Source organism: Chrysemys picta, chromosome 22 (assembly GCF_011386835.1).
Source record: "Chrysemys picta bellii isolate R12L10 chromosome 22, ASM1138683v2, whole genome shotgun sequence".
NCBI classification, from domain to species: domain Eukaryota; kingdom Metazoa; phylum Chordata; order Testudines; family Emydidae; genus Chrysemys; species Chrysemys picta.
The window spans coordinates 14,021,616-14,049,175 of record NC_088812.1 but is presented as its reverse complement, the minus strand read 5'-3'; the positions used below and the strand labels follow the sequence as shown (position 1 = coordinate 14,049,175).

The 27,560-nt window shown below is 68.3% G+C and overlaps 2 protein-coding genes across 3 annotated transcripts in view; one reads left to right on the top strand and one right to left on the bottom strand.

The window, feature by feature from the left end:
• ARHGAP9 (Rho GTPase activating protein 9) overlaps positions 1–2,010 on the top strand; it is a 17,669-nt gene extending 15,659 nt beyond the window's left edge. The window contains 1 exon segment of the mRNA XM_065576489.1: positions 1,991–2,010. Coding sequence (XP_065432561.1) covers positions 1,991–2,010 — 20 coding nt within the window.
• A 5,901-nt stretch (positions 2,011–7,911) lies between these two features.
• Positions 7,912–27,560, bottom strand: part of GLI1 (GLI family zinc finger 1) — a 39,254-nt gene continuing 19,605 nt past the window's right edge. Inside the window, exons 3-13 of one of the 2 annotated variants that reach the window (XM_024112012.3) lie at positions 21,962–22,141; positions 20,363–20,461; positions 19,968–20,163; positions 18,733–18,889; positions 18,371–18,469; positions 17,929–18,069; positions 17,329–17,478; positions 16,752–16,916; positions 14,386–14,634; positions 13,887–14,166; positions 7,912–11,744 (exon numbers count right to left, since the gene is read on the bottom strand). In XM_024112012.3, the coding sequence (XP_023967780.2) occupies positions 9,556–11,744; positions 13,887–14,166; positions 14,386–14,634; positions 16,752–16,916; positions 17,329–17,478; positions 17,929–18,069; positions 18,371–18,469; positions 18,733–18,889; positions 19,968–20,163; positions 20,363–20,461; positions 21,962–22,058 (3,822 nt within the window). In that variant the 5' untranslated portion in view covers positions 22,059–22,141 and the 3' untranslated portion in view covers positions 7,912–9,555. The remainder of the gene's footprint in view (positions 11,745–13,886; positions 14,167–14,385; positions 14,635–16,751; positions 16,917–17,328; positions 17,479–17,928; positions 18,070–18,370; positions 18,470–18,732; positions 18,890–19,967; positions 20,164–20,362; positions 20,462–21,961; positions 22,142–27,560) is intronic. The other variant, XM_024112013.3, reaches the window with a different exon arrangement.

Genomic DNA, 27,560 nt, shown 5'->3' with positions numbered 1-27,560 from the left:
GCACAACCACCTAATGTGTGCACACCATGCACAACCACCTGACACACACACTGCGCACACCATACACACCTGCCTCCCCCCGACACACACACACTTCCCCCAGCAGGCACCTGGACGGGGGGTAAAACTCCCCCAGTGACCGACCCGGACCCAGCCCCAGGGTCACCAGCCCTGTGCCCCCCAGACCCTCAGAGTGGAAGGAGGAATCCGACTCTGCCTCCTCCCACGTCACTAATTATTTGCTAATTAATAAACACAATCAGCAAAGCCAGCCAACCCCCCACTCCCAACCTCCAGCCCCCCGGCCAGCCCCCCACTCCACTCCCAGCCCCACAGCCAGTCCCCTCTGATACCAGCCCCCAGCCAACCCCCCACTCCCAATCGCCAGCCCCCCACTCCACTCCCAGCCCCACAGCCAGTCCCCTCTGATACCAGCCCCCAGCCAACCCCCCACTCCCAACCGCCAGCCCCCCGGCCAGCCCCCCACTCCACTCCCAGCCCCACAGCCAGTCCCCTCTGATACCAACCCCCCACTCCACTCCCAACCACCAGCCCCCCGGCCAGCCCCCCACTCCCAACCGCCAGCCCCCCGGCCAGCCCCCCACTCCCAGTCCCCCGAGCCCGGCCGCTTCCTCACCGCGTCTCCCGCGGGGCTCGGGTCGCTTCCTGCGCTGCCCGCGGGGCTCCGGGGCCGGGGATGCGGAGCTGCCGCCGGCTCCGGGCCGAGTGCGGGGCGCCCCGGGCCGCTGCCCGGACCCGCCCCGACGGGACGGCGGGGCGGGGCGGGGAGGGAGCGGTCCGGGGGGTCCGCTCCCCGCAGAGGGGCCGGGGGGCAGTAAATGAGGGGGCGCTGGGGGCACCCCAGGGGCAGTGGGGGGTTCACCCCAGGAGTACGGGCATTGGGGAGGCAGGGAGCACCCCAGGGGAACAGGCAGTGGGGGGAGGGGCCAGGGGAGCAGGCGGGGGGTCAGGGAGCACCCCAGGGGAGCAGGCAGTGGGGGAGGGGCGGGGAGCACCCCAGGGGAACAGGCAGTGGGGAAACGGGCTGGGGGCACCCTGGGGGAGCGGGCAGGGAGCACCCCAGGGGAGCAGGCAGGGGGGAGGGGCCAGGGACACCCCAGGGGAGCAAGTGTGGGGTCAGGGAGCACCCCAGGGGAGCAGGCAGTGGGGAGCACCCCAGGGGAGCAGGCAGTGGGGGGAGGGGTGGGGAGCACCCCAGGGGTGCAGGCAGTGGGGGGAGGGGTGGGGAGCACCCCGGGGGAACAGGCAGTGGGGGGAGGGGCGGAGAGCACCCCAGGGTGCAGGCAGTGCGGAAAGGGAGGCTGCCAACCATAGCCGGGGGCTCTGGGGGAGCTTGCAGGACAGTGGCACTTTGCATGCGGCTGGGGGCACTGGCTGGACCCCCCCATGTTAGTTGGGTTTCCTCCCTGGTTCCTCATGTCCCGCATCCAAGGTGGCCAGGGGAGTGGCCCAGCGCAGCGCAGGGCTGGGAGCTTTGGGGGGCGGATTGGGGGAGATTCCAGCCCTCGCCGTGGGGCTGGGTGAGGAACCAGGGAGCCAGCAAAGCTTAGGGGGATCCGGCCATTTCCACGTGGGGCCTGGCTCCAGCTGGGGGGCTGACGGCTGGGCCTGGCAGGCCGGCCACCAGCCACTCACATGGGGACATGCACTGACACCGTCACCCCCACTTGTGACCCCCCAGGCACCTCACCCCGCCCCCCGCCCAGCCTGCAACGGGACTGTGGTCACCATGTAGGTGCCGCTCGCCTCAGCCCACCTGCCCGGGGGTGGCTTCACACGTGGGTTTCCACCGTGCAGGGGAAAGTTCACACGTGAGTTTTAACAGGAAAGCCAGGGCAGGGCGCACACACACACCACCGGCCTTCCGGACCCCCCCCCTCCCCCCCGCAGCCAGAACAGAGTCCACTAGCCACTCACATAGCCCCGGGCACGGCAGCTGGCGTGGTGATCTCCCCTCTCTCTGCCTCAGTTTCCTCCTGCTTGCCCTGAAGCCAGTCCCCTTGGACCCCCTCCCGCTGCCTCGCTCACGGGCCCAAGGGGGGATGGCAGGAGGCGGGAGCAGGGCAGAGCTGACAGGGTTAATCTTCATCCCGGGAGCCTATTGGCCAAGAGGCAGACGGGCCGTGACATCATCATCAGGGCTATGATATCACCCCCGCCCATGACATCAGAGCAGGAGCCCCTCCCTTTCTCTCAGCTGTTAGCTCGCCCTGCTGCCCCTTGGCGCTCCTAGGATGGGCTGGCGTTAGCTGGGCCTGGGGATCCCAGAGCCCGGTGCCCATGCCTGGCATGGGGGTCGCTCCGAGAGCTCTGGGGATCATGGCACGGGCGTCGCGGGAGGAGGGACCCCCCCGTGGGCAGATTGCCCCCCCCCCGGGAGCTCAGGTTGTTTCTTCCAGATGCCCTCCCCGCACATGGGCTTTGGGGAATGCCTCCCCCCCAGCAGAACCCCTCACTTGGACTGCTTTGCCCCCTGGCCCCGGACACCTGGGTTCTAACCCTCCCTCTGCCACTGGCTCTCTGTGTGAACCTGGGCGTGTGGCTTGGTTCCCCCACCGGTAGGATGGGGTGATGCTCTCAGGACACGGCAGGCACAGGTTGGGGGCTCTGAGATCTCCCATTACTGGGACTTTCCAGCCCGGAGCAGGGCCAGGAAGCCGGCCCAGCGAGGGATCCCTCCAGTCCCCCCCACCCCACCCTGCTGCCCCAGGGACAGCCCCCCTCCCCACGCTGCACTGAGGGCAGTTCTAGACGGAGTGTCCGGCGTGGGGGGGGGGTTAGAGTGGGGAGAGTCCAGCTGCCGCTTTGAGAGTGGGAAGTGGGGGTGAGTGGGGTGAAAATCGCGCACCAGGGACATGAGTCACCAGTGGGCGCTTCTCTGTGTCAGCAACACTCCACCCGTCCAGCAGCATCGTCCTGGCATGGACTAAGGGGGGGCTGCAGGTCGGGAGTGAGGGGCACCGGCAGAGCCGGGGGGAGCCCAGGGGTGGGATAACAGGGGCTGCGGGTCGGGAGTGAGGGGCACCGGCAGAGCTGGGGGGAGCCCAGGGCTGGGCTAGCGGGGGCTGCAGGTCGGGAGTGAGGGGCACCGGCAGAGCCGGGGCGGGGAGCCCAGGGCTGGGCTAGCGGGGGCTGCGGGTCGGGAGTGAGGGGCACCGGCAGAGCCGGGGCGGGGAGCCCAGGGCTGGGCTAGCAGGGGCTGCGGGTCGGGAGTGAGGGGCACCAGCAGAGCCGGGGGGGAGCCCAGGGCTGGGATAACAGGGGGCTGCGGGTCGGGAGTGAGGGGCACCGGCAGAGCTGGGTCGGGGGCAGAGGGGGAGAGATTTTCACATCCTTTGCGTGACTTACCTGAGTCTCGGCCCTTCATCCTCCTTAGAACAGTCACTGAACCAACCTCAGACCCCCACCTCCCCCGGCCTGGCCCCCCCCCCACCTGACGGGGGCACTGGGGGTTACCGGAACATTTGTTTGCTGATAAAACTCTCCGCCCGCCCGGGGGAACTGGGAAGTGACGCCTGAACCCGCGGGTGAGTCAGTGCAGCTGCCTCAGCTCCACACCCTGGCTCCCAGCCCCCTGCTCCGACCACTGGGCCCCACTCCCCTCCCAGAGCCGGGGGAGAACCCAGGCGTCCTGGCCTCCCAGCCCCCCGCTCCCACCACTGGACCCCACTCCCCTCCCTGAGCCGGGGGAGAACCCAGGCGTCCTGGCCTCCCAGCCCCCTGCTCCGACCACTGGGCCCCACTCCCCTCCCTGAGCCAGGGGAGAACCCAGGCGTCCTGGCCTCCCAGCCCCCTGCTCCGACCACTGGGCCCCACTCCCCTCCCTGATCCGGGGGAGAACCCAGGGGTCCTGACTCCCAGCCCCGCCACTCTGACCACAGGGCCCCACTCCCCTCCCAGAGCCGGCGGAGAACCCAGGCATCCTGGCCTCCCAGCCCCCCGCTCCCACCACTGGGCCCCGTTCCCCTCCCAGAGCTGGGGGAGAACCCAGGCGTCCTGGCCTCCCAGCCCCCCGCTCCCACCACTGGGCCCCGTTCCCCTCCCAGAGCTGGGGGAGAACCCAGGCGTCCTGGCCTCCCAGCCCCCCGCTCCCACCACTGGGCCCCACTCCCCTCCCAGAGCCGGGGGAGAACCCAGGGGTCCTGACTCCCAGCCCCGCCACTCCGACCACAGGGCCCCACTCCCCTCCCAGAGCCGGGGGAGAACCCAGGGGTCCTGACTCCCAGCCCCGCCACTCCAACCACAGGGCCCCACTCCCCTTCCAGAGCCGGTGGAGAACCCAGGCATCCTGGCCTCCCAGCCCCCCGCTCCCACCACTGGACCCCACTCCCCTCCCAGAGCTGGGGGAGAACCCAGGCATCCTGGCCTCCCAGCCCCCCGCTCCCACCACTGGACCCCACTCCCCTCCCAGAGCCGGGGGGAGAACCCAGGCGTCCTGGCCTCCCAGCCCCCCGCTCCCACCACTGGGCCCCGTTCCCCTCCCAGAGCCGGGGGAGAACCCAGGCGTCCTGACTCCCAACCCCCCGCTGTAACCATGTAAAACACCATCACCGCCCATCTGCTTTGCTCCCCCTGCCCCGTGTCCTGGCCTCCTTCCCCACATCCTGTCCCGGAGCCCCCCAGAGCCGCAGGCCCCCAGGAAAGGGAGCGAGTGCCGGGCGCCCCCGGCCAGAACATCCTGTGCTTACTAACCCCCCCGCACGGCTTCCTCGTGGGGGGGGGAGCTGTCCCGGCTCAGCCCCCAGATCTCCCAGTCCGGCTCTTCTGGGAATTCTGTGACTAGGGCCCCGGCTCCCGTCTGAGTGAGTTTCCCCCTCCCCCCGTGACCCCCCTGCCCTGGGGGGAGGCAGGGAGCTCGGTCGCTGCAGCCCGTCCCCCGCCCAGCAGCCGGGCGGGGGGGGGGGGTGTCAGTGCCCATGGGGGGCCTGGGGGACCCGTGCTGACCGGGCGCAGGCTGGGCCCCCTGCTCCGCTCTTGGGTGCCTGCCGCTCCCAAATGAGCCCCCCCTTTGTTCCCCAGAGCCCCCCCACTCTGGGGCACCGGCCCAGCAAGAGACGTGGGGCCCCAGCACGTCGGGGGCCCTGAGCTCGGGGCCCGGGACAATTGTTCCCCCTTCCCCGCCGCCAGGCCTGCCCCCCGTGGCCTGGGACGCCAGGGAAACCCCCCAAAGCCTCCCCCAGCGAGGGGCCTGCCCCACAAGCCAGTGCCTGGGGGTTGTGGGGGGGCTGAGGGAGCCTCTGAGCGCCGCCTCGATGGGTCCCGGGTCTGTGCAAAGGGTGGGGCGTCCCCCCACCTGTCCCTGCCAATGTGTCCTCCCCCCACACACAAAAGGCCCCCAGCCCCTCAAGTCATTCCCCAGAGCAGGCAACTGGCCTGAGGAGCCCCCCAAGATCCCCCTGGGAGTGGGAGCAGGCCACCCACCAAACCCTGCTCCACCCAGCACAGGGGGGGGGGATCCTGTTGGCTGGGGCCTGGCCAAGGGGCAGAGGGCCGGGCGCTCTGGGGTGGGGGTGGGGGAGGCTGGGCTGATGTCAGCCGCCCCACCCCCGACCCAGATGTTCCCAGGGCGAGGGGTGGAAATCCAGGAAATTCCCAGGCGGGTGCGGGGGAGGCCCAGATCCCGGTGACCTCAGGCTCCCCCGGGGGCCAGGGCGGGGTGGGGGCGTCGAGAAAACGACGCTCCTGTGGCGGGCTGGGACCCAGCTGGGGAGGGAGCTGGGGGGCTCGTAGGGGGCCCGGCCCCAGTGCTGCCCTGGGAAGGGGCCATGGGGCCAGACCCCCCTGCCCTGAGTGCTCTGGCCCGGGAACGTCGCCCCGGAAGGGTTTAGGGGACTGGCTCTGCAGAGAGCCCCTGCCCCCCCTGCCCAGTGCCCACACCCGGGGGGCTGCTGCCGGGACCCCCAGGGCTGGGGGCTGCATCTTGCTTGGCTTCTGCCCAGCCCTGGCGCAGCAAGGCCGGGGCCCGGGTCAGAGCCCCCACCTGCCTTGGCGATGTGAGAGCAGCAGCCCCGCCCCTGCTGAGCCCCCGCCCCCGGAAAGCCATGGCCGGACGGGACCCGGGGCAGCTCCCCCAGCCCCAGAGGCCTGGGGTCAGGGGAAGCCACAGTGGGGGATCCAGGGGCTGGGGCTTGGTTAGCAGCGCATCCAGGGTGCCCCCCCGGCCCTAAGGGCAGGGGCTGTGGGACTCACCCCACATTGAACCAGGGGGTCTCTCCCAGCAGTCACCTGGCCCATGGAGCCTGTCAATGCTGCCCTGACGAAGGCTTCACCCCCCCAGCTCCTGCCCCGACGGTGTGGGGGGGAAACGTTCCCTCCTGACGCCAGCCCCGAACCCTGGCAGTCTAGAGCCCCTGTTGTTGCTGCCCCTGTTCCCACCCAGTGGCAGCTGCAATGGGGCCAGCCCCTAGTGAGGGCGCATGAGGGGTCGTGCACCCCTGCTCCCTCCAGGGCTGTACAACCCCGCTGCACGGTGCTGTCTCCTGGAGGAGCTGAGGCCCCCGTGGCCTCCTGCAGCGTGGAGTCCCGCAGGTGAACCGCACTTCGCGCCACAAGCAATCCCTTTGCGCCGGGCAGTGGCGCGGCCTCCTCTCCCCACCCACCCCGCAGCGCCCACCCCTCCCTCTCTCCGCTGGGGGAATTATTTGACACTGAATGGTGGGGCTGAGCTGAAGTGTGTATGTAAGTTTGCTGCCCTCTGGTGAGCTTAGCGAGCCAGGACACCCTAGATACACTGGGCCGCCTCAGCCGTCGGGGGCCCCTTCTCCAGCGCTGGGCCTTGGCGATCGGTCGTCATTGGGTCCATTTCTGCGCGGCCGCAAGGGTCCAACGGGGGAACAGACTCGCTGCAACCACAGGAGGGGGGGGGTGTCTACAGTCGTCTGTAGACCGGAGCGACTGCCAACAGATGAACGACAGATGAAGTCCGGCCGCTTTAGGGCCGATGTCCGAGGTCAGCGTTCAGTGGGGAGGCCCAGCCGGAGCGGCGGTGTGTCCGCGCCGGGCAGCAGGGCGGGGAAGATCCAGATCGACTAGATCCCGAATGTGGGTCTCGTGCCGAGAGGAGGTGGAAACGACCCGTGGCAGACGCCGGGGAGAACCGAGGGAGAACCTCCGCGTCAGAGCTGGAGCGACCGGCGAGCGTCCAACCCAAATGGCAAAAGCTGGAGACGGCGTCTGCGGAGTCGTTATTCAAAGCGATCGGAGTCGCGGGTGGGCCTGATCCTCGGCCAACTCCCTTGGGAACCCTGTCGGGGCTCTGTACTAGAACAATGTCTGAGAGCGAGACCGAGAGAGAGACGCCGACGCTCATGGGCCTGCCAGGATGCTGCAGTGTGAGATCCACTGTCTGACGCCAGATACTGATTTAAAAGGCGCCGACAACTGATTCCCCGGACTTACACGGGCAGTGGTTCCGTTACGCAGACGTCCCCTGGAAGGCCTAAAAATCCTGAGTTTTTTTCAGAACAAATAAACTCTGGGCACCGGCAAGTCACAGCCTGGCCCCGGTGCCTTTGGGGGCCAGGTTTTCTCCTCTAGAAAAGGAAAGCCCGGATCCTCCCCTGATCCCTGGACTCCGGGAGCTGGGGATTTAAGGAAAACACGACTCCAAAACGCTCCTGAGAGATGGTAATGCTGCCATCCTGCCAATCCCACTGCCGGGCCAGGACCTAGCTGTGCCATCCTCTCCAGTTAGCAGTAATGGATGGGGTGGGGCAGAGTGGCAGATCTGACAGCCACAGACAGAAACACGGGGCCCTGATCTCGGTCGGAGTCTGGGCAGCGCCCGGCACAACGGGGCCCTGATCTCGGGTAGGGTCTGGGCAGCGCCTGGCACAACGGGGCCCTGATCCTTTGGCTTCTAGCTGCTCCGGGAACAGAAATCAACAACAATTTCACTTCCCTGAGGAATTTTTTGTTTAATTATTAGTTCGTATTGGAATTTTTTGTTGCTAGCAAAAAGAGAAGAACGGCGCTTTCCAGGTACAAAACCCCACGGACACATATATATACTATGTACAGAGCTGCGACAGGGCCGTGTCCCAGTGCCGGGCCCGCGCCTGGCACCAGGAGCCGGGGTTTTGGCCGTTCCCCGCGCCAACCTGTCTAGCCAATCTCCTGCCCCTGGCGGGCGGGGGAGCTGGGAGCGCCCGCCGGTCGCTCAGACCAAACACAGCGAACGAGACGATGGGTTTTTAGGCGAGTTTGGTTTTTTTTACATGATTTTTCTTTGGTTTTTCAGTTAAGACTTTGCTGTGAGCCCCTCCCCCGCTGTGCCACTGGAAGGGGGGGGAGAGGCAGAATAAGGGGGGGTAAATTGCAGCAGCCCCTGGCCCAGAGAAGGGGCGATAGGATGGGGGGGTCTGTGGAAGGGATACGCGTGCAGGGCACTGGCATGGGGGCAGCCTGGCGTCGCTGCAGGGACGGAGGGCATTGGGCACTGCAGTCTGGTGGGCGCTGCCCCCCCCCCCATGGCCTGTCACCGCCTTCCTGGCCTTGGGACAGCAGAAAGCAGGAAGGAGACAGGGCCGAGCGCAGGCCCAGGGCAATCTCAGGGGGTTGAATGGGCTACAGATTCCCGGTCTGGTTGATTGGCCCTGCCTGCCCCACAGCCTGGGGATCATGCAGCTGCCTCTGGGGTAGGGCGTGCAGCCGCTTATAACGGGCGCTCCCTCTCCCTTCTGCCCTGGAAAGACTTGAGGCCCCCCTGAGGGGCGTGGGATGGGGGTGGAGGGCATCTCCCCTAAGGGCCTGGGGGAGCTGTCCTGCAGCTGCAGAGAGGAGCAGAGGCTAATCCTATTCCCACAAAGCCCATAGGAGTCCCTGGAGGGAGGGATGGGTGGAAGGATGGAGGGAGGGAGGGATGGATGGGTGGGTGGGTGGATGAGTGGAAAGATGGAGGGAGGGATGGAAGGAGGGATGGGTGGAAGGATGGACAGATGGGTGGGTGGATGGGTGGAAGGATGGAGGGAGGGATGAGTGGAAGGTTAGAGGGAGGGATGGACAGATGGGTGGATGGATGAGTGGAAAGATGGAAGGAGGGATAGGTGAGGTGGAAGGATGGAGGGAGGGATGGACAGATGGGTGGGTGGATGAGTGGAAAGATGGAAGGAGGGATAGGTGAGGTGGAAGGATGGAGGGAGGGATGGACAGATGGGTGGGTGGATGGGTGGAAGGATGGAGGGAGGGATGAGTGGAAGGTTAGAGGGAGGGATGGACAGATGGGTGGATGGATGAGTGGAAAGATGGAAGGAGGGATAGGTGAGGTGGAAGGATGGAGGGAGGGATGGACAGATGGGTGGGTAGATGAGTGGAAAGATGGATGGAAGGAGGGATGGACATCTGGACTGATGGAAGGACGGACAGATGGGTGGCTGCCGAACAGCTAGGAGCGTCCCATCCCCACGGTGAGACACCGGCCAGTCGGGGGGCCCCTTCTCCCGGGTGTGGGGGGTCCCGTATTAGGGCGCTGGGCAGCCCGTCGAGGCGGGTGTCTCCTGCCCGCTGGGGGTGGGTGCCCGGGGAGGCGCGGGGGCCTTAGGACAGGGTGTTGAGGAAGTGGCTCTCCCCAGCCAGTGAGCTCAGCATGGAGCTCATGTCTCCGATGGCCATGTTGGGGGGCCCGGGCGGGGGCAGCCGGGCGGGGCTCAGGGCCGGGGGCTCCGGGTCGTCCAGGATGGCCGTGAAGTCCAGGTGCGTGTTCTCCAGGTCCAGCGAGTCCAGGCTGTTGGAGACCTGCCCCTCTGGTGCCAGGTAGGGGAAGGAGTCGGGCTTGAGGCTCTCCAGGCGGGGGGCGTACGGCCTGCCGGGATCCTGGCCCCCGCAGCTGGCCGGCTGGTGCCCGTGGGCTCCCTTCCCCGGCTGCGCGGGGCCCTGCCCCGGGTAGAACAGCATGGCCGCCTCGGCGGGGCCCTCGGGCGGGGCGTGCAGGGGGGGCAGCCGCAGCAGCCTACGGGGACTGGCCTCCAGGGGCTCGCAGGAGGGGCTGGGCTGACCTGGGCTGCCCATGTAGGCCAGGCTGTTCTGCCTGGCCGGGGGCTTGGGCCCGCCGGGCGGGTGGGGCACCAGCTCGGGGTTGAAGCACTGGCTGGCCGGGGCCCGGTTCTCGGGCGGGCCCAGCGGGTGCCCTGGCTTGGCTGGGTAGCCGCCATACTTGGGGCTGAGGTACGCCTGGGGCGCCGGGGGGTGCCGCAGGGGCTGGCTGTGCCCGGGCACCCCGCCCAGCCCCATCATGGGCTCCCCGGCCTTCGGGGGGGGCTGCGGCTGCTCCCCCCACATCAGCGCCTGCTGGGACTGCACGTAATTCCGCACCATCAGCTCCTTGACCTGCAGCATGGGGGTCTGGGGCCGCCTGCCCGGGGGGGTCATGGCAAAGCAGGAGCCCTGCTGGGGCTCGGCCTGGTACCCGCTGCCGGGGGCGGCCCCCATGGCTCGGGGCTGGCCGAACGCAGCGGCTGGCGGCTGCTGCGCGTTCTGGCAGGGGGTCAGCGCTGGCGCCGGGAGCTGCTGCTCCGCTTTGATCTGCAGCTGGCTGAGCTCGCCGAACTGCTGCCCGCCGGCGAACCCGCCCGGGTGGCACATGCCCATGTGCTTGGGCTGCGGCTCGCAGGCGCCGGGAGCCGGGTACTGGTGGTGGCAATGCCGGCTGCCCACCGGACTGGGCACCATGGGGTTCATCTCCAGGCTCCCCGGGGCGGCCTCATCCCAGGGCACCGGGATGTTGGCATCGGGTGGGCGCATGCCCTGGAAGTGCTGGTTCACCTGGCACTGGGGGAGCGAGAAATCGGGCTGCCCAAGGCCCCCCTCCAGCTCCCCGTGGGCACCTGGGCTCAGCTGCATGCCCCCCATGGTCCTGTGGGCACCGATATAGGCGCCCTCCCCCTGCAGCTCCATGCCCGGCGCCTGGCACTGGAAGCCCTGCTCCGGGTAGCCCAGGTACTGCTCCATCTCCAGCAGGCTGGTCTCCCCGGGCCCTTCCATGGCCACGCTCTCCAGGAAGACGTTCTCGCTGATGCTGGGCGGGCGAGGGGAGAAGAGGTGGCGCTGCAGGCTGGCGTCGGTGCCCCCGAGGGGCTGCAGGCCGGCCCTGCCCACGGCCGACACGCTCACGTTACCCACGCTCTTGTAGCGCTGCACGCTGGGCGCGGCGTGCGGCTCGGCCGCCGTCCGGGCAGGGTCACTGGCCCGCCGGCCACCGGGCGGGTGGAGGCTGTAGCCGGGATACTCGTTGGTGCTGTGCCGCCGCAGCGAGCCATTGGCCAGGAAGGATGGCACGGCTGGGCCCGGGTAGTCCCCGGGGAACCCCGTCCTGCCACTCAGGGCCCCCCGCTCCATGCTGGGCAACGGGGTGGGCGGGGGGCCGCCCGTGGCCGCGGCGTACTTGGCTTTGAGGTGGTACTGCTGGGCCGGCGTCAGGCCCGGCAGCCCCCCGCAGTGGCTGGCCTCGCTGGAGCGCCGGGAGGCGTCGGGGGAGATGGGGTCGTAGGCCTCGGCCACGCCCAGGCTGCTGGGGAGCCCCCCCGGCCCCTCGGCGGCCCGCGGGTAGGGCGAGGCCAGCGAGGAGCGGCGGCTGACGGTGTAGGCCGAGCTGACAGTGCTGGAGGTGCTGGCCCGGCGCTCGCTCAGCGGGGGCGCGGAGGCCAGGTCGCTGGCAGACAGCTCCAGGACGCGGCGGTGGGAGACCGCGGGGGGTGGGCCGCACAGGCTGGGCATCTCCCCGGGGGGGCCTGCAAAGGCGGGGGGTTACTGCAGGGATGGGGAAGGACGGGGGGATTGGGCAAAAAGCCAAGGCTGCAGGTTGAGGTTTGGGGGGCAGCTGCACGGGGGCAGCTGGGGGGTGCAGGTGCATGTTGGTGGCCAGGGGGTGCAGGTGGTTGGGAGTAGCTGGGAGTGCAGGTGGTTGGGAGTAGCTGGGGGTGCAGGTGGCTGGGAGGGAAGGGGGCTGGGGGTGCGCAGGTGTCTGGGGGGGCGCAGGTGGCTGCAGGGGTTGGGGGTGCAGGTGGCTGGGAGTAGCTGGGGGGGTTGCAGGTGTCTGGGGGGGTGCAGGTGGCTCAGGGGGATGCAGGTGGTTGGGGGTGGCTGGGGGTAGCTGGGGGTGCAGGTGGCTGGGGGGGAAGGGGACTGGGGGGTGCAGATGGCTGAGGGTGCAGGTGGCTGGGGGGGTGCAGGTGGCTGGGGGTGGTGGGGGGGTTGCAGGTGGCTGGGGGTGGCTGGGGGTGCAGGTGGTTGGGGGTGGCTGGGGGGAAGGGGCCTGGGGTGGTGCACGTGGCTGGGGGGAAGGGGCCTGGGGGGCAGGTGGCTGGGGGGAAGGGGCCTGGGGGGCAGGTGTCTGGGGGTGTCTGGGGGGGTTGCAGGTGGCTGGGGTTGTCTGGGGGGGTTGCAGGTGGCTGGGGGTGTCTGGGGGGAAGGGGCCTGGGGGGCAGGTGGCTGGGGGGGGCAGGTGTCTGGGGGTGTCTGGGGGGGGGTTGCAGGTGGCTGGGGGTGGCTGGGGGGGTGCAGATGGCTGGGAGTGGCTGGGGGGAAGGGGCCTGGGGGGCAGGTGGCTGGGGGGGGTTGCAGGTGGCTGGGGGTAGCTGGGGGGAAGGGGCCTGGGGGGGTGCAGGTGGCTGGGGGGAAGGGGCCTGGGGGGCAGGTGGCTGGGGGTGGCTGGGGGGAAGGGGCCTGGGGGGCAGGTGGCTGGGGGGTGCAGATGGCTGGGGGTGGCTGGGGGGGGTTGCAGGTGGCTGGGGTTCCGGATCTAAACTCTTGTTCTGTAACTGAGCTGGCGTCGAGCTGGCTGCAGGGTCCTTCACCCTCCCCCCGGGGCTGGCTGCCCCCCCCCTTCCTTTTATTCCCAGGGCAGTGGGGGACCTGAGCCCGTGTGTCCTGGAGCTGGTCCCAGCTCAGAGACCCCTAGTGGCCCTCTGGGAGGCTGGCCCCATCGGCCCCAGCCCTGTGCCCTGCCAGAGGCACAAGCCCCCCCAGTCCCCGTCTTGCTCCACTCACTGGAACCTCCCCGAGCCTGTCCACCCGGTGCCAGGCAGCCACCTCTGGGGTGGGGCACGGCAGCTGTTTATACCAAGATCCTTCCTCCAGGCCCGAGATGCAGCTGCCTCTGGGGCCGGGGGCAGAGGGTGTGTCCCATTGCAATGGCAGGGGAGGGGACGTGCAGGTTTGGGGGGTAGAGCAGAAATACGGAGCTCTGAATGTGGCCGGGCCCCCGAGCTTTGTGCAGCTCTCGGGAATGTGACACTCCGGTTTATGGCTTAGCTGTAAGACAGGACCTGTGGGAGCACAGCGCCCCCTAGTGCCATGCTGGGACCAACACAGCTTAATGGGGAGAGTGCCCCCTGCTGGTCCCCCGCCCTGCTCCCTACAGCACAGCGCCCCCTAGTGCCATGCTGGGACCAACACAGCCTAATGGGGAGAGTGCCCCCTGCTGGTCCCCCCGCCCTGCTCCCTACAGCACAGCGCCCCCTAGTGCCATGCTGGGACCAACACAGCCTGATGGGGAGAGTGCCCCCTGCTGGTCCCCTGCCCTGCTCCCTACAGCACAGCGCCCCCTAGTGCCATGCTGGGACCAACACAGCCTAATGGGGAGAGTGCCCCCTGCTGGTCCCCCGCCCTGCTCCCTACAGCACAGCGCCCCCTAGTGCCATGCTGGGACCAACACAGCCTAATGGGGAGAGTGCCCCCTGCTGGTCCCCTGCCCTGCTCCCTACAGCACAGCGCCCCCTAGTGCCACACTGGGGCAATGGGGCCAGCGCTGACTGCCAGGGGAGAGCGCCCCCCATTGAGCCCCGTGATCTGCTCCCGGCACCCCCGTCCTGCCCAAGGTGGTTTCCCGCCCCAGCCCTCGCTGGCCTGGCCCTGCCCGGCCGAGCGCTCACCGGTGCCAGGGATGGCCGGCAGCTTCAGGCCCTTGCCGGGCGGGGGCTTCCGAAGCTGCTTGAACTTGTCGATGCGGAGGTTCTCCAGGCGGCGCAGGGCCGAGAGCCCCGAGGCGCCCATGGGCTCCCCCGGCGGGGGGTCCTCCAGCGTGGACAGGTCCTCGAAGCTGCCGCCCGGGTTGGCGTTCATCTCCACCCCGCTGTCGTTGTTGTTGGCGCTGCCCAGGGGTGAGCGCTCGCTGCTGCAGGACGACTGCCCACCGGGACTGGGCTGGGGCTTCTGGGGAGACAGGGAATGGGGGGGGCACCAGCCCCTCATTAGCACAGCCTCCGGGGCACCCCCTGGCCACACGCCAACCCCCCGCAGCTCAGGCAGTGAGGAATTCCCTCCCCCTGCAGCCCAGAATCCAACCCCCCCATGGCAGGGCCTCGTCCTGGAGCGTGGCAGCCCGGAGCCCCCTCTGCCCAATTTGCTCCCCTGCCCCACCCCACTCCGTACCAAGGTGGCCTCGGGCACCATCAGCTTCCCCTCATCCTTCCTGCCCTCGCCGGGGCAGCCTCCCTCCTTCTCCTGCTTCATGTCTGCGGGGCCCCCCGGGGCAGCCAGCGCCCGGCTCAGCACCGTGTCGCCCCGATGCTTCTTGGTGACGTGGGCGTCGGGGCCGTGCACCGTCTTGACGTGCTTGCGCAGGGAGCTGGGGTCCGTGTAGCGCTTGGTGCAGCCGGGGATCTTGCAGACGTACGGCTTCTGCATGGGGGGGGGGCGAGATGGGGGGGTTAGCCCAGCCCGGGAGACAGCCCCACGGGCACCTCTGGGCGCGGTGAGCTGCCTGCTGGGGAAGGACCACAGGCACCCACCCGCCTGATTCCAAAACTGGGGGTGTCAGCCCCAGGGGAGGCCGGGCACCAACACGGGAAGGGGGCCGTACTGGGGGCATGGAACGTGCCCTGTCGGGAACAGAGGCATTGCCAGACCCGGGGTCCAGCTAGCCCAGTGGCCTGACTGTGCCAGGGGCTGTGGGCCCCAAGGAAGGGGTGGGCGGCAGCAGCCGGGGAGCAATCCTCCTGAAGTGTGAGGCTGGCTTCGGCCACGTGGCACCGGGGGCAAATCCCGAACGGCTGGAGGGTCTTGCTCCAAAGTGTGAGCTCCTCGGGCCGGGCCGGGCTTTGCTCTGGGGCCAGTCGCTGCTGGACCAGGGACGGGGAGTGGCTGGCTCATTACACAAGCAGCTTTGCCTCTCCTGGAATTGAGGCCTCCTCATCTCTTATTGGGAGTGGCCCACGTCCACCCTGATCGGATCGGCCCTGTCAACACTGGTTCTCCACTTGTGAGGGGACGCCCGTTGCTTCGGGTGTCAGTATATCATGCCAGCAGCTGTAACTTTCACTCCGTGCAGCCGACGAAGTGGGTTTTACCCACGAAAGCTTATGCCCAAATAAACCTGTTCGTCTTTAAGGTGCCACCGGACTCCTGGTTGCATTGGGAGCTCCCTGGAAGAAACCTCCCCCCATAGCCAAGAGTGACCAGCTCCTATTGTCCAGCCTAAAGAAAACCCTGGAGCCATCAGCTTACCCAGAAACAAATCCAGTGTCTCCCCTGAACCATTGTTTCCCTATAACCCCCCTCCCCCCCCGACCTACATCCAACTCAGTGCTCTGCTGCCTGGACCCAAACTCTGCATCCGTTCCTCTGGGACTCCATCTCCTGCCTGATCGGGCTGGGGGCTCTGCCTGGCTCCCGCCCTCCGGACCCTGAGCTCCCACCGTCCCTGGGACCCCCAACCAGCTCAAGCCTCATGGAGTGGGTGAGATCCCCCTCCCCTGCTCTGTTTTCTTTTCTACCGCAGGGATTAACCGTTAATCATGTAACTGTTATGGTGCTTTAGGCTCCCTTGTGTAGTTATCACTAGTAGTCACTAAAGAACTTGTAGGGTTCAGCTGGTCGCTTCTCTCTCGCTCTGAACTTTACTCTTTTGTGGCTTTAGCTTCCCTATTCACTCTGCAACAACGCTCCTCGTACCTAAGCTACAGATCCCTGCGGCGCCCAAAATCCTGTGGGGTTTGCTCATCAAGGGGGAGAGAGAGAGAGAGAGAGAGAGAGAGAGAGAGTGTGTGTGTGTGTGATGGTAGCTCCAATGGGTGGGGCTTTGCAGAAGGGAGATGTACAGCTCCGTATGAACACACACGTGACACAAGCAGCACATTGATAGAATTACACCCCCCCCCGAAGAAATAATGAACATACCCCCGAGTAACGGGCACATCTGGTAACGGGGGGGGGGGTCGTGTCTCCTGGGCAGGGGGCTGATGTGGGGGTGCATCTTGTTGGCATGGGAGAAACAGGCTGTACCATGATGGATTGGGGCGGGGGGGGGAAGTGTACCTCATTGAAGTGGGGGGAGTGGGCTTTACCATGTCGGGTGGGGGGGATGAGCTTTACCATGTTTATTATGTCATGTGGGGGGACAGGCCTTGTTAGAGTTGGGGGAGTGGGCCATACCATGTTGGGTGGCAGGGTGTACCTCATTGGAGTGGGGTGAGCAGGCCGTACCATGTCGGGTGGGGGGTGTACCTTGTTGGAGTGGGGGGAGTTGGCCATAACATGTCAAGTGGGGGGGCGTACCTCGTTGGAGTGGGGGGAGCGGGCTGTACCATGTTGGGTTGGGGGGGGTACCTCGTTGGAGTGGGGGGAACGGGCAATACCGTGTCGGGTGGAGGGGTGTACCTCATAGGTGTGGGGGGAGCGGGCCGTACCATGTCGGGTGGGGGGGCATACCTCGTTGGAGTGGGGGGAACGGGCCGTACCATGTCGGGTGGGGGTGTGTGGGGGGAGCGGGCCGTACCATGTCGGGTGGAGGGGCATACCTCGTTGGAGTGGGTGCGGTTCTGGTGCTTGGCGCGGTCCGAGGCGTTGGAGAAGGCCTTGTTGCAGCCCTCGTGCTCACAGACGTACGGCTTCTCACCCGTGTGCGACCGCAGGTGGGTCTTGAGGTTCTCCAGGCGCGAATAGGCCTTGTGACAGCCCTCGAACTGTGTGCAGAGCCGTGAGAGAGATGCCCTCCCCCTGCCGCCCTGCGGGGCACCCAGAGTCCCCCCCAGGACATACACGCCGACCCCACCCCCACTCTGACACCCCACCCCACCCCCACACCCAGAGCACAGTCACGGATCCCCCCCCCCGCAGGATCTGCACCCAGAGCCCCTTCCCAGTGCGGGAGACAGGGCTGCGCCCGACCCTTGGGAGAGGGGAATGGCACGCGGCTGTGTGGCCCACAGGGGGCACCGGCTGTGACCCAGCCGCAGGAGGGGGCCTGGTGCAGGGAAAGGGAATGGGACATGGGCAGGAGGCTGGCTGGCACGGGGGCAGGGCTCTGCGTGCAGGGGGGTTGTGTCCCACCCCCGCCCGGCTGACGTGTCTGGCCTGCGCCCGGCTCACACTCACCGTGCACTTGTGAGGCTTCTCGCCCGTGTGCCGCCGCATGTGCACCACCAGCATGTACTGCGCCTTGAAGGGCCGCTGCTCCCGCGAGCACTCCAGCCAGTGGCACACAAACTCCTTCTTCTCCCCGTGGATGTGCTCGTTGTTAATGTGCTGCGGGGGCGGAGCAGGGCGCGGGTCAGGGGGAGCTGCCAGCCCGCGGCCCCCAGGCCTCTGCAGAGACGGCTTCTGGGGCTGGCTCAGGGCATGGTGGTGATAGGCCGGGGGGTGCGGGTCGGGAGTGAGGGGCACCAGGGGAGCTGTGGGGAGGGGGGAGCCCAGGGCTGGGGCGGCAGGTCGGGAATGAGGGGCACCGAGGGAGCTGTGGGGGCGGGAGCCCAGGGCTGGGCCAGCAGGGGCTGCAGGTTGGGAGTGAGGGGCACCGGCAGAGCTGGAGGGAGCCCAGGGCTGGGCCAGCAGGGGCTGTGAGTCGGGAGTGAGGGGCACCGGGGGAGCTGTGGGGTAGAGGGGAGCCCAGGGCTGGGCCAGCAGGGGCTGTGAGTCGGGGTTGATCCCGTGACGGCCTCGGGGAGGGGAGGGTCCGAGCCGGCGTCCACGACTCACGTGCACCAGCTGCTCCTGGGTGTCGAACTCTTTGGTGCACCCCTCCCAGTGGCAGTTGGTCTCGTACACGGCCTCCGTCTCCTGCTTCCCGTCCTCCTTCTCCAGCTCCTCCCGGGGCTCCAGCATCCCCAGCAGCGGGTCCTAGGGCAGGGAGGGCACCGCTGGCTCAGCCCACACACCCGCCAGCCGAGCAAGGCTGCACCGGCGGGCAGCCCCCACCCCCCATGCTCATACCAGCAGCGCCCCCTGTGGGTGACGGGCGACGTGGCCGGGTTGGGGTGTCTGGGCCCAGTGGGAGCTTGGGGTAGCCTCCTGCCGCCGGCCCCGGGTGCCCGTAGGCGACATGTGCAGCGAGCCCGGGGGCGGCTGCTGCGGCCGATGCTGGGGGGCTGGACTCCGGGCCTGGCTGGGGGGCGAGGGGGAGTCGGACCCTGCCCGTTACCTGCGTCCCCGTGGAGGCTGGGCTGGAGACGTCGCCCTCCGATCTCTCCTCCAGGCTGTTGGTGCCCAGGGCGGCGCCCAGGCTGGGCTCTGATTTCATCTTTATTGGGAGGGGGAGAGAAATGTGATGAGCTCGGGCAGAGTGGGGGCCCGGTGGCGCTGCCGCTCCTGCCAGGACGGGGTACCAGGGCTCCAGCCTGGCACCTTCCCCCCCCCCCTTCGCTGGGGCTGGCGGGTGGGGCGGGGATCCTGTCTCGTTAAACACCCCAGACTCCAGTGGGGACGGTTCTCAGCGCTGCCCCCCTGTGGCCATTGTGTGTCATGCGCTTGGTGCTCCCCCCCCCCCGGGCGGGGGCCCCTTACCTGGCAATGCTTCGGTGTCCCGCGGGGCGAGGGATGGTGCAGGAACCCCGGCCGGCCGGGGAGGTGTTCATGGGAGCCACAGGGGGGAATGGGGGGGCCGAACGCTGCCCCTTGCCCCTTCGGGTGAGCCATGGGGCTTTGGAAACCCAGGGACGGGCTGAAAGTCAGAAGGAGAGTGAGTGTGACCTCCCGCCGGAGGTGTCCCCCCCATCCCAGACTGTGGGGAGGGGCCCATCGCTCCCGGCCTTGGGCCTCCTGCCATGTGTACAGCGAGGCAGAGGGGCTCAGCCTGCCCCAGGCCCCCTCCCCGCACTTGGCAGAGACTCAGTCACTAACCTGCCCCCCCCTTGCCCCTCCATGATGTCAGTCAGGACCGCTGACACATAGGGAAACTGAGGCACAGAGCGGCAAAGGGACTTAGCAAAGGTGACAAGATGGGTCAATGACAGAGCCAGGGATGGAACCTAGGAATCCTGGCTCTCAGCCGCCCTGCTCTAACCACTAGCCCCCACTGCCCTCCCAGAGCTGGGGAGAGAACCCAGGAGTCCTGGCTCCCAGCCCCCCTGCTCTAACCACTAGCCCCCACTGCCCTCCCAGAGCTGGGGAGAGAACCCAGGAATCCTGGCTCTCAGCCCCCCTGCTCTAACCACTAGCCCCCACTGCCCTCCCAGAGCTGGGGAGAGAACCCAGAAGTCCTGGCTCACAGCCCCCCTGCTCTAACCACTAGCCCCCACTGCCCTCCCAGAGCTGGGGAGAGAACCCAGGAGTCCTGGCTCCCAGCCTCCCTGCTCTAACCACTAGACCCCACTGCCCTCCCAGAGCTGGGGAGAGAACCCAGGAGTCCTGGCTCCCAGCCTCCCTGCTCTAACCACTAGCCCCCACTGCCCTCCTGAGCTGGGGAGAGAACCCAGGAGTCCTGGCTCCCAGCCTCCCTGCTCTAACCACTAGACCCCACTGCCCTCCCAGAGCTGGGGAGAGAACCCAGGAGTCCTGGCTCCCAGCCTCCCTGCTCTAACCACTAGCCCCCACTGCCCTCCTGAGCTGGGGAGAGAACCCAGGAGTCCTGGCTCCCAGCCTCCCTGCTCTAACCACTAGACCCCACTGCCCTCCCAGAGACGGGGAGAGACCCAGGCTGCTCTAGCCTCTGAGAGTTGGACTGGATGGGCTGACAAAGCGCCTTTCGACCGCTCGGCTCAGGCCAGGCCAGCTCTGGGTCCCGCCCACCCGGCGCCCACCTGATGGTGCCAATGGAGAGGTGCCCGTAGGAGCCGCTGGCCGAGGCACAGCGTGAGTTGATGAAGGCCACCAGGGAGTTGGGCGAGGTGCGGATGACGGTCTGCAGGTCGATGCTGGCATCGGACAGTGGCGAGATGGACAGCGCCCGCTTCTTGGTCAGCTTGGCCGCGCCGCGGGGTGTGGAGAACCGGGACCCTGGGCCGGGCAGAGACGGGGAACCGGGGCTGAGTGTGCGTTTGCCCGCTGGGCCCTGATGCCCCTTCCAGCCCCGTCGCCCGTCCCCCACAGGCAGTGCCACTGGCATGAGCACAGAGCGGGCTGGGGAATCTACTGGCAACCCCTCCCCTTCGCCCAGCCCCCAAGGCCAGCCGGATCCCCCCGGGCACCGACCTACCGTCGGCATTCCCAGCATGCTCGCTGCCCGGTGCCAGCCCGTACCCATGATGACTGCCCATCAGGTTGGCCTGGTGGCACATGGGGAAGTCGCTCAGCCCTGGAAAGAAGTGGGGAAGAGAAGGGGGGGGACGTTAGTCCTGGGCTGCCTCCGCCCCCACCCCTCCAGGGCTTGGTGCTGGGGGCGGGACAGAGGATGGACGGACGGAGGGTGGGAGAGATGGAAGGGGGCGGGCCAGGGGATGGACGGACAGACGGCAGGACCGGTGGAAGGGGGCGGGGCGGGGGATGAATGGACGGAGGGTGGGACAGGTGGAAGGGGGCGGGGCAGGGGATTGACGGATGGAGGTGGGACCAGTAAAGGGGCGCAGAGGGAGCGGGGGATGGAGGGACAGACAGTGGGACAGGTGGAAGGGGGCGGTTGATGGACGGACGGAGGGTGGGACAGGTGGAAGGGGGCGGTTGATGGACAGACGGAGGGTGGGACAGGTGGAAGGGGGCGGGGCGGGGGATGGATGGACGGAGGGTGGGACAGGTGGAAGGGGGCAGGGGATGGACAGACGGAGGGTGGCACAGGTGGAAGGGAGCAGAGGATGGATGGACGGAGGGTGGGACTGGTGGAAGGGGGCTGGGCGGGGGATGGACAGACGGAGGGTGGGACAGGTGGAGGGGGGCAGGGCAGGGGATGGAGGGAGCGGGGGATGGACAGACGGAGGGTGGAGCAGGTGGAAGGGGGCGGGGGATGGACAGACGGAGGGTGGCACAGGTGGAAGGGGGCAGAGGATGGATGGACGGAGGGTGGGACCGGTGGAAGGGGGCTGGGCGGGGGATGGACAGACGGAGGGTGGGGCAGGTGGAAGGGGGCAGGGCAGGGGATGGAGGGAGCGGGGGATGGACGGACGGAGCGTGGAGCAGGTGGAAGGGGGCAGAGGATGGATGGACGGAGGGTGGGACCGGTGGAAGGGGGCTGGGCGGGGGATGGACGGACGGAGGGTGGGACAGGTGGAAGGGGGCGGGGGATGGACAGACCGAGGGTGGCACAGGTGGAAGGGGGCAGAGGATGGACAGACGGAGGGTGGGACCGGTGGAAGGGGGCTGGGCGGGGGATGGACGGACGGAGGGTGGGACAGGTGGAAGGGGGCGGGGGATGGACAGACGGAGGGTGGGGCAGGTGGAAGGGGGCAGGGCAGGGAATGGAGGGAGCGGGGGATGGACGGACGGAGGGTGGCACAGGTGGAAGGGGGCAGAGGATGGACAGACGGAGGGTGGCACAGGTGGAAGGGGGCAGAGGATGGATGGACGGAGGGTGGGACCGGTGGAAGGGGGCTGGGCGGGGGATGGACAGACGGAGGGTGGGACAGGTGGAAGGGGGCAGGGCAGGGAATGGAGGGAGCGGGGGATGGACAGACGGAGAGTGGAGCAGGTGGAAGGGGGCAGAGGATGGACAGACGGAGGGTGGGACCGGTGGAAGGGGGCGGGGGATGGACAGACCGAGGGTGGGACCCATAAAGGGGCGCAGAGGGGGCGGGGGCCGCGGCCAGTCCCCGCAGATCCCCGTGCCGATGCCCCGGGATGCAGGGGCCGCGTGGCCGGGACTCACCGTCTGCCAGGCCGGGGCCCGGGCCGGGCGCGTGCCGGGGGCGCAGGTAGCAATGCTCCATGTAGCCGCTCCCGGGGGGGTTCCTGGGGTTGAACATGGTCCGTCGGGCCCCGGCCGTGCTCAGGGGCACATCTGCTCCGGGCGGGCGGGGGGAGCCGCTGACCCCCCAGGGGGCCAGGCCTGGGGGAGAGGAGGGCGGGCGTTGGTCCCCTGCTGGGTAGCCATGGTCCCTGGGCCTGTGTGGCCCACCCCTGCCCAGCCCCTGGCACCCACTCCCCGCTGGCCCAGGGGTAGCCACACGCTGTTCCTGCAACGCCCCCCGTCTCCAGCAGAGGGAGCCATGGCTGCAGTGGGATTCTGGGCTGCCCATCCCCACGGCCTCTGGCCCCAGCAGGGGGTGCCCAGCCCTCCCGCAGCCGATGCCTCCTGCTGCCCACCTGCCCAGCCCCCACGGCCTGTGCCCCCTCACCCCTCGTCTGCACCCCAACCCGGTAGTCCCCTCCTCCCAGGCAAGGGCAAAGCCTCCATCGCGGGATCTCTGGGGGGACCAGGTGCCGACGGGGGGCAGCACCCCGGCAGGACCAGGAGAGTGGGTCCGGTGGGGGGGACCATCCTCTCCTCCCTGCCCCATCTCCAACAAGGTGACTTGCGCCCCCGCCCCGGGGTTAAACCCCCGACTCTCTCCTCCCTCCATCTGCCCCTCGGCTGTTCCCCGATGCTCTAGGGCCGGGGTCTCCCCCGAAGGCAGGACCCCTTTGTGGCTCTGTGCCAGGCCTGCCCGCCAATCCTGGATGGGGCCGGTGTCTCGCCACCAGCCCTGGCGCCAGGCTGCGGCTCGGGCCAACCCCAGAGCCCCCTCTGCCCCCCAGACTGATGGGGCCTGGTTGGTGGGGCTACAGGGGCTGGGCACACCGGCTGAGGCAGGCACCGTGGGAGGATGGGGAAGGGGCTTGGGGGGACACATCCCCCCTCCCTGTCTCAGTCATCCCACGGCTCAGCTGTGGCCCCAGAGGCCACCACGGTCGACCCCCCAGCACCAGCCTGACCCCTGAGCAACCCATGGATGGAATTGACGCGGCCTCTCCCACCCTGCTGTCCCCTTGCCAGCCCCAGTCCAGCGTGACCCCTGACTCCTGGCCCTGGGCTTTGCCACACCGGCCTGGCACGCCGCGCCCCCAGCCTGGGGGCTCTGCAGGAGGAGGTGTGGAAAATGCCCCCCCTCGGCCCCACCAGTCTCTTACAGGGCCCATCCCTCTGTCACAGTGTCAGTCTCATGGCAGCCCCCGCGCCCCTTCCAGCGATGCCAGAGCCCCACGCAGCCTCTGCCGGACTGGGCTCCCCTGCTGCCCTCCTGCAATCAGCACAGGCCACGCCGAGACCCAGCTCCACACACACACAGTTCTGCACCCACACACCCATCATCCCCCCCACCCACACCCACACGCATGCCCAGAGTAACCCCTAGACACACACACGGAAACACATGTGTGCAAATGCAGAGACACACGCCTGCAAATGCCCGTGACCAAGCACACGGATCCGGAGACGCGCTGACAAAGGCGCCCACCCACCCACGGGGCGTCTCAGCCTTGTGCTCTGAGTCTGATTCACGTGCCCCTGCTCTGCTCGGGTGCATGGAAAGGGGGGGGCTTGCAGAGATGGGGCAGCGCCCCAATGGGGAGGCCAGCTCGGTGGCCGTACCCACAGTCTCCTGCACCCCCCCCCCATCTCCCACCTCTGCACTCCCTCTGCTAACCCTCCTTCGGCCCAGGCACCAGTGCTGAGCTCCAGAGCCCGGCACGGTCCGGTTCGGCTCCCCGTGGTGCCTGGCCATGGTGCCGGGCCCAGCACGGTCCGGATCGGCTCCCCGTGGTGCCTGGCCGTGGTGCCGGGCCCGGCCCAGTCCGGATCGGCTCCCTGTGGTGCCTGGCCGTGGTGCCAGGCCCGGCCCAGTCCAGATCGGCTCCCCGTGGCCGTGGTGCCGGGCCCGGCCCAGTCCGGATCGGCTCCCCGTGGTGCCTGGCCGTGGTGCCAGGCCCGGCCCAGTCCAGATCGGCTCCCCGTGGCCGTGGTGCCGGGCCCAGCACGGTCCGGATCGGCTCCCCGTGGCGCCTGTCCGTGGTGCCGGGCCTGGCACGGTCCGGATCGGCTCCCCGTGGTGCCTGGCCGTGGTGCCAGGCCCGGCCCAGTCCAGATCGGCTCTCCGTGCCCGTGGTGCCGGGCCCAGCACGGTCCGGATCGGCTCCCCGTGGCGCCTGTCCGTGGTGCCGGGCCCGGCACGGTCCGGATCGGCTCCCCGTGGCGCTTGGCCGTGGTGCCAGGCCCGGCACGGTCCGGATCGGCTCCCCGTGGCGCCTGGCCGTGGTGCCGGGCCCGGCACGGTCCGGATCGGCTTCCCACGGTGCCAGGCCTGGCACGGTGCAGTTGGGATCCCAGTGGCACCTGGCCGTGGTGCCAGGCCCACGATCCCCGAGGAGGCAAAGCCGCACTGTGGCCGGTTCCCCCACGACCGCCCAGGCGCTGACTTCCTGGCACGCGAGGCCTGGTTTGAAAGTGCCGAGCCACTGGCAGGAATCCAGCTGCGCTGCCCTCCCCGAACCCGGCTCCTCACCCCCGCGGGCTTTACAGGACGTCTGTAAGAACTTGCCCCCCTCGCCAGGGGAGAGCCGGGGTGGCCAGGGCGGAAGGCAGCCCCGGCCTGGGAAAGGGAAGAGCCAGGAGTGAGATAAAACCAGGCGAGCAGGCCCAGGACGCCCCCCAATACAGGGCCAGCCCTTGCCCCAGGCCCCAGCCGGGCGAGAGAGATTCCTGCGGCGGTGCAGCCCAGCGAGCCAGGCCGCGCCGGGGGCTGCAGGCTCCGGGTCCCGCGCCTGGCCCCGCGTTCCTGCTTTCCCAGCCAGCCCGGGGCCAGCCCTCGAGGTGGGTGTTCTGGGCGTTTGTTATGACTTGGAAGCCGATAATGGCCGAGCTCCTGGCCAGCCCGCTCCCAGGCCCGCTCGGGCTGTGTGTGTGTGTGGGGGGGGGTTGTTTTGACATCGCGCAGAGCGGGGTTTGCTTTGGGGCCGGGCCAGGCGGTGGCACAGTGAGGCGTATGCTCCGGCCCCGGTGCGCCCCCCCGGCCCGAACGCCAAGGCTGCGGCACGGGTTAATTACCAGCCATTTCTGCTGACGGGCGAGTCTGCTCACGGGACATGTCCCAGGCAGCTGCTCCAGGGTGGCGGGCGGGGTGTGTGTGTGTCTCCCCTCCACTCCGGCACAGCGAGATCTCCCCAGCCTGGCCTCCATGTTTCCCCCGAACCATTGTCACGCGCCAGATTGAACCTCACACCCTAGAGGGGAATCTCCCATCCGGTGCGAGCTGTGCAGGGGCTAGGACACACGGCTCGGCCTGCAATGGAATCCCCAAGCACAAGGGCAGAGGTGCCCCCCCGATGGCCCCTCTGGCACCCGGCTGTGACCGCAGGGCGTGAGCACGTCTGCCCAGCAGGACCCCGCTGCCCCCAACAGGCTGGAGGGTGGATCCTACATGTTTCCGCGACCCCCAGTGACCCCCGTTGCACAAGCGTGGGGCAGATGAGCCAGCCGAGCACAGGTTGGGAGGGGGGCCCAGGGCCAGCAGCTGGTCTGACCCACTGCCCGGGAGGGGAAAGGTGAGAGCGGGTCCTCGCTCCCCAAACCCGCCTGGATCTGCCCCCCCTCCACCTCCCTGGTCTTCCCCCCAGAAGAGCAGGTTCTTGGAGCTGCCGGTTCCCGCTGGGCTGGTCCGGGCCACAAGCCAAGCTGGGTACATTCCCCCGCCCCAGGCCCACTGTGCGCCCCCCCTGCCCGACCCCTTCTTCCCTCGTACGTGTGTGGGGCAAATCATCTGTTTATCCTCCGCTGGCCAGGGCGTTCGCAGCGTCCCAGGCCGAGCGTTTCAAGTGCGTCCAAGAAACGCCTGGGGCCGCCCTCCTGGCAGGGGCAGACAGATCTGGGTGTGTGGGGGGTGGGGAGGATGGGGGGGCTGGGGGGAAGCAGGCGGGGGGATGGGAAGGGGACTTCGCAGCTGGTAGCCAGCTGGTGACGGGAAAGAGCAACTTCTCTGCTGCACAATAACTGAGTCTGTTTGATTGGGGGGGAGGATTTTTTCACACACCCCCCGATCTCTTCCCCACACCCCATTAGTCAGCATCAGACATTACGGGGCGGGGGGAGGACGGGACCGTCTGGGTCGTTGCAAAATAAAACGAGCAAAAGAGGCCATTTGTGGGGCCTCCAGACAGCCTGAGTGCCCGCTGGGCGGCCCCCCCAACGCAGAGCCCCCCGCTGGGTGCCCCCCCAATGCAGAGCGCCCCCACTGTGCAGGGACGCCGGGGGGGGGGCAAGTGGGGCAATTTGCCCCAGGCCCCACAGGGGCCCCCACGAGAATTCTATAGTATTGCAACTTTTTTTTATGGAAGGGGCCCCCAAAATTGCTTTGCCCCAGGCCCCCTGAATCCTTTGGGCAGCCCTGCCACTGTGCGCCCCCTGCAGGGCAAAGTGCCCGCTGGGTGCCCCCCCCACACAGAGCCCCCACTGGGTGTCCCCCCCAATGCAGAGCGCCCCCACTGGGTGCCCCCTGCAGGACAGAGTGCCCCAGAATGCCTGCTTGGTGCTCCTGGGGCAGCACCCCCCACCTTGGCCCCCAGGCAGAGCAGCCCCCCCATGTCCCATTCCCCACCTCCCCGAGCTCGCCAAGCCCTCGCCCTGGGGCCAGATCCGAGCTAACATCCTTGAGGCAAAAGCCCTGTCCCTCTCCTGAGTCTCAGCTCCAGCCAGTCTGCATCGTGGGGAGCCCCCGGCCGGTCCCCAGGACCAACTGACTTCACAACCCCAGGGACCAGCCCCCCCCCATGGGGCGAGGGCAGCCCCCGACCCCCCTGCCCCCCAGCCGAGTTGCAATCAGGGCTTCTGACGTGTTGGTAATGAAAAACAATTCAACTCCATCAAAACGCCTCACCGAGAACAGCCCCCAACCCCACCCGCTGCCCCGGACCACGGCCCCCAGGCACCACTGGCAGGGCTGTATGGGAAGGTGCCAGGCCCACAGAGCTGCCAGGCTCATTTAAGCAAGGGTGGGAGGGGAAACTGAGGCAGAGCTGGGCTGCGATTCCAAGTCTCCCAAATCCCAGTTCAGTGTCTGACCCAGCGGCTGCTTCTCTCTGCTTCCTAGCTATTAATGGCTGAAGACGCACAGGCAGTGACATGTGTCAGCACACGCGTGTGCACACGCGTAAACATACAAACACGTGTGTACACTCTCACACACAAACACAGAGGCACACGCGTGCACAGAGGCTCAGGCGCACATACACGCACACACACAGATTGGGACCATTCATGCCCGTTTCCAAAGGGGGGAAACTGAGTCACGGTGGGGGGTCTCTCCTCTCCGGCGGGGCGAGCACCCCGTGGCCCGGCACTTGGCAGCCCCTTCCCCATGTCTGGCCCACCCGGGCGCGGGGCCCTGCCTGGGAGCGGAGCTGGGCCGCGACAGGCCGCGAAATGAGAACAAGCTGGAGTGTGGGGGCGGCGGGGGGGGGGGGGGGCGCTGTCTGTGTGTGGCATTCGGCGTCGGCGC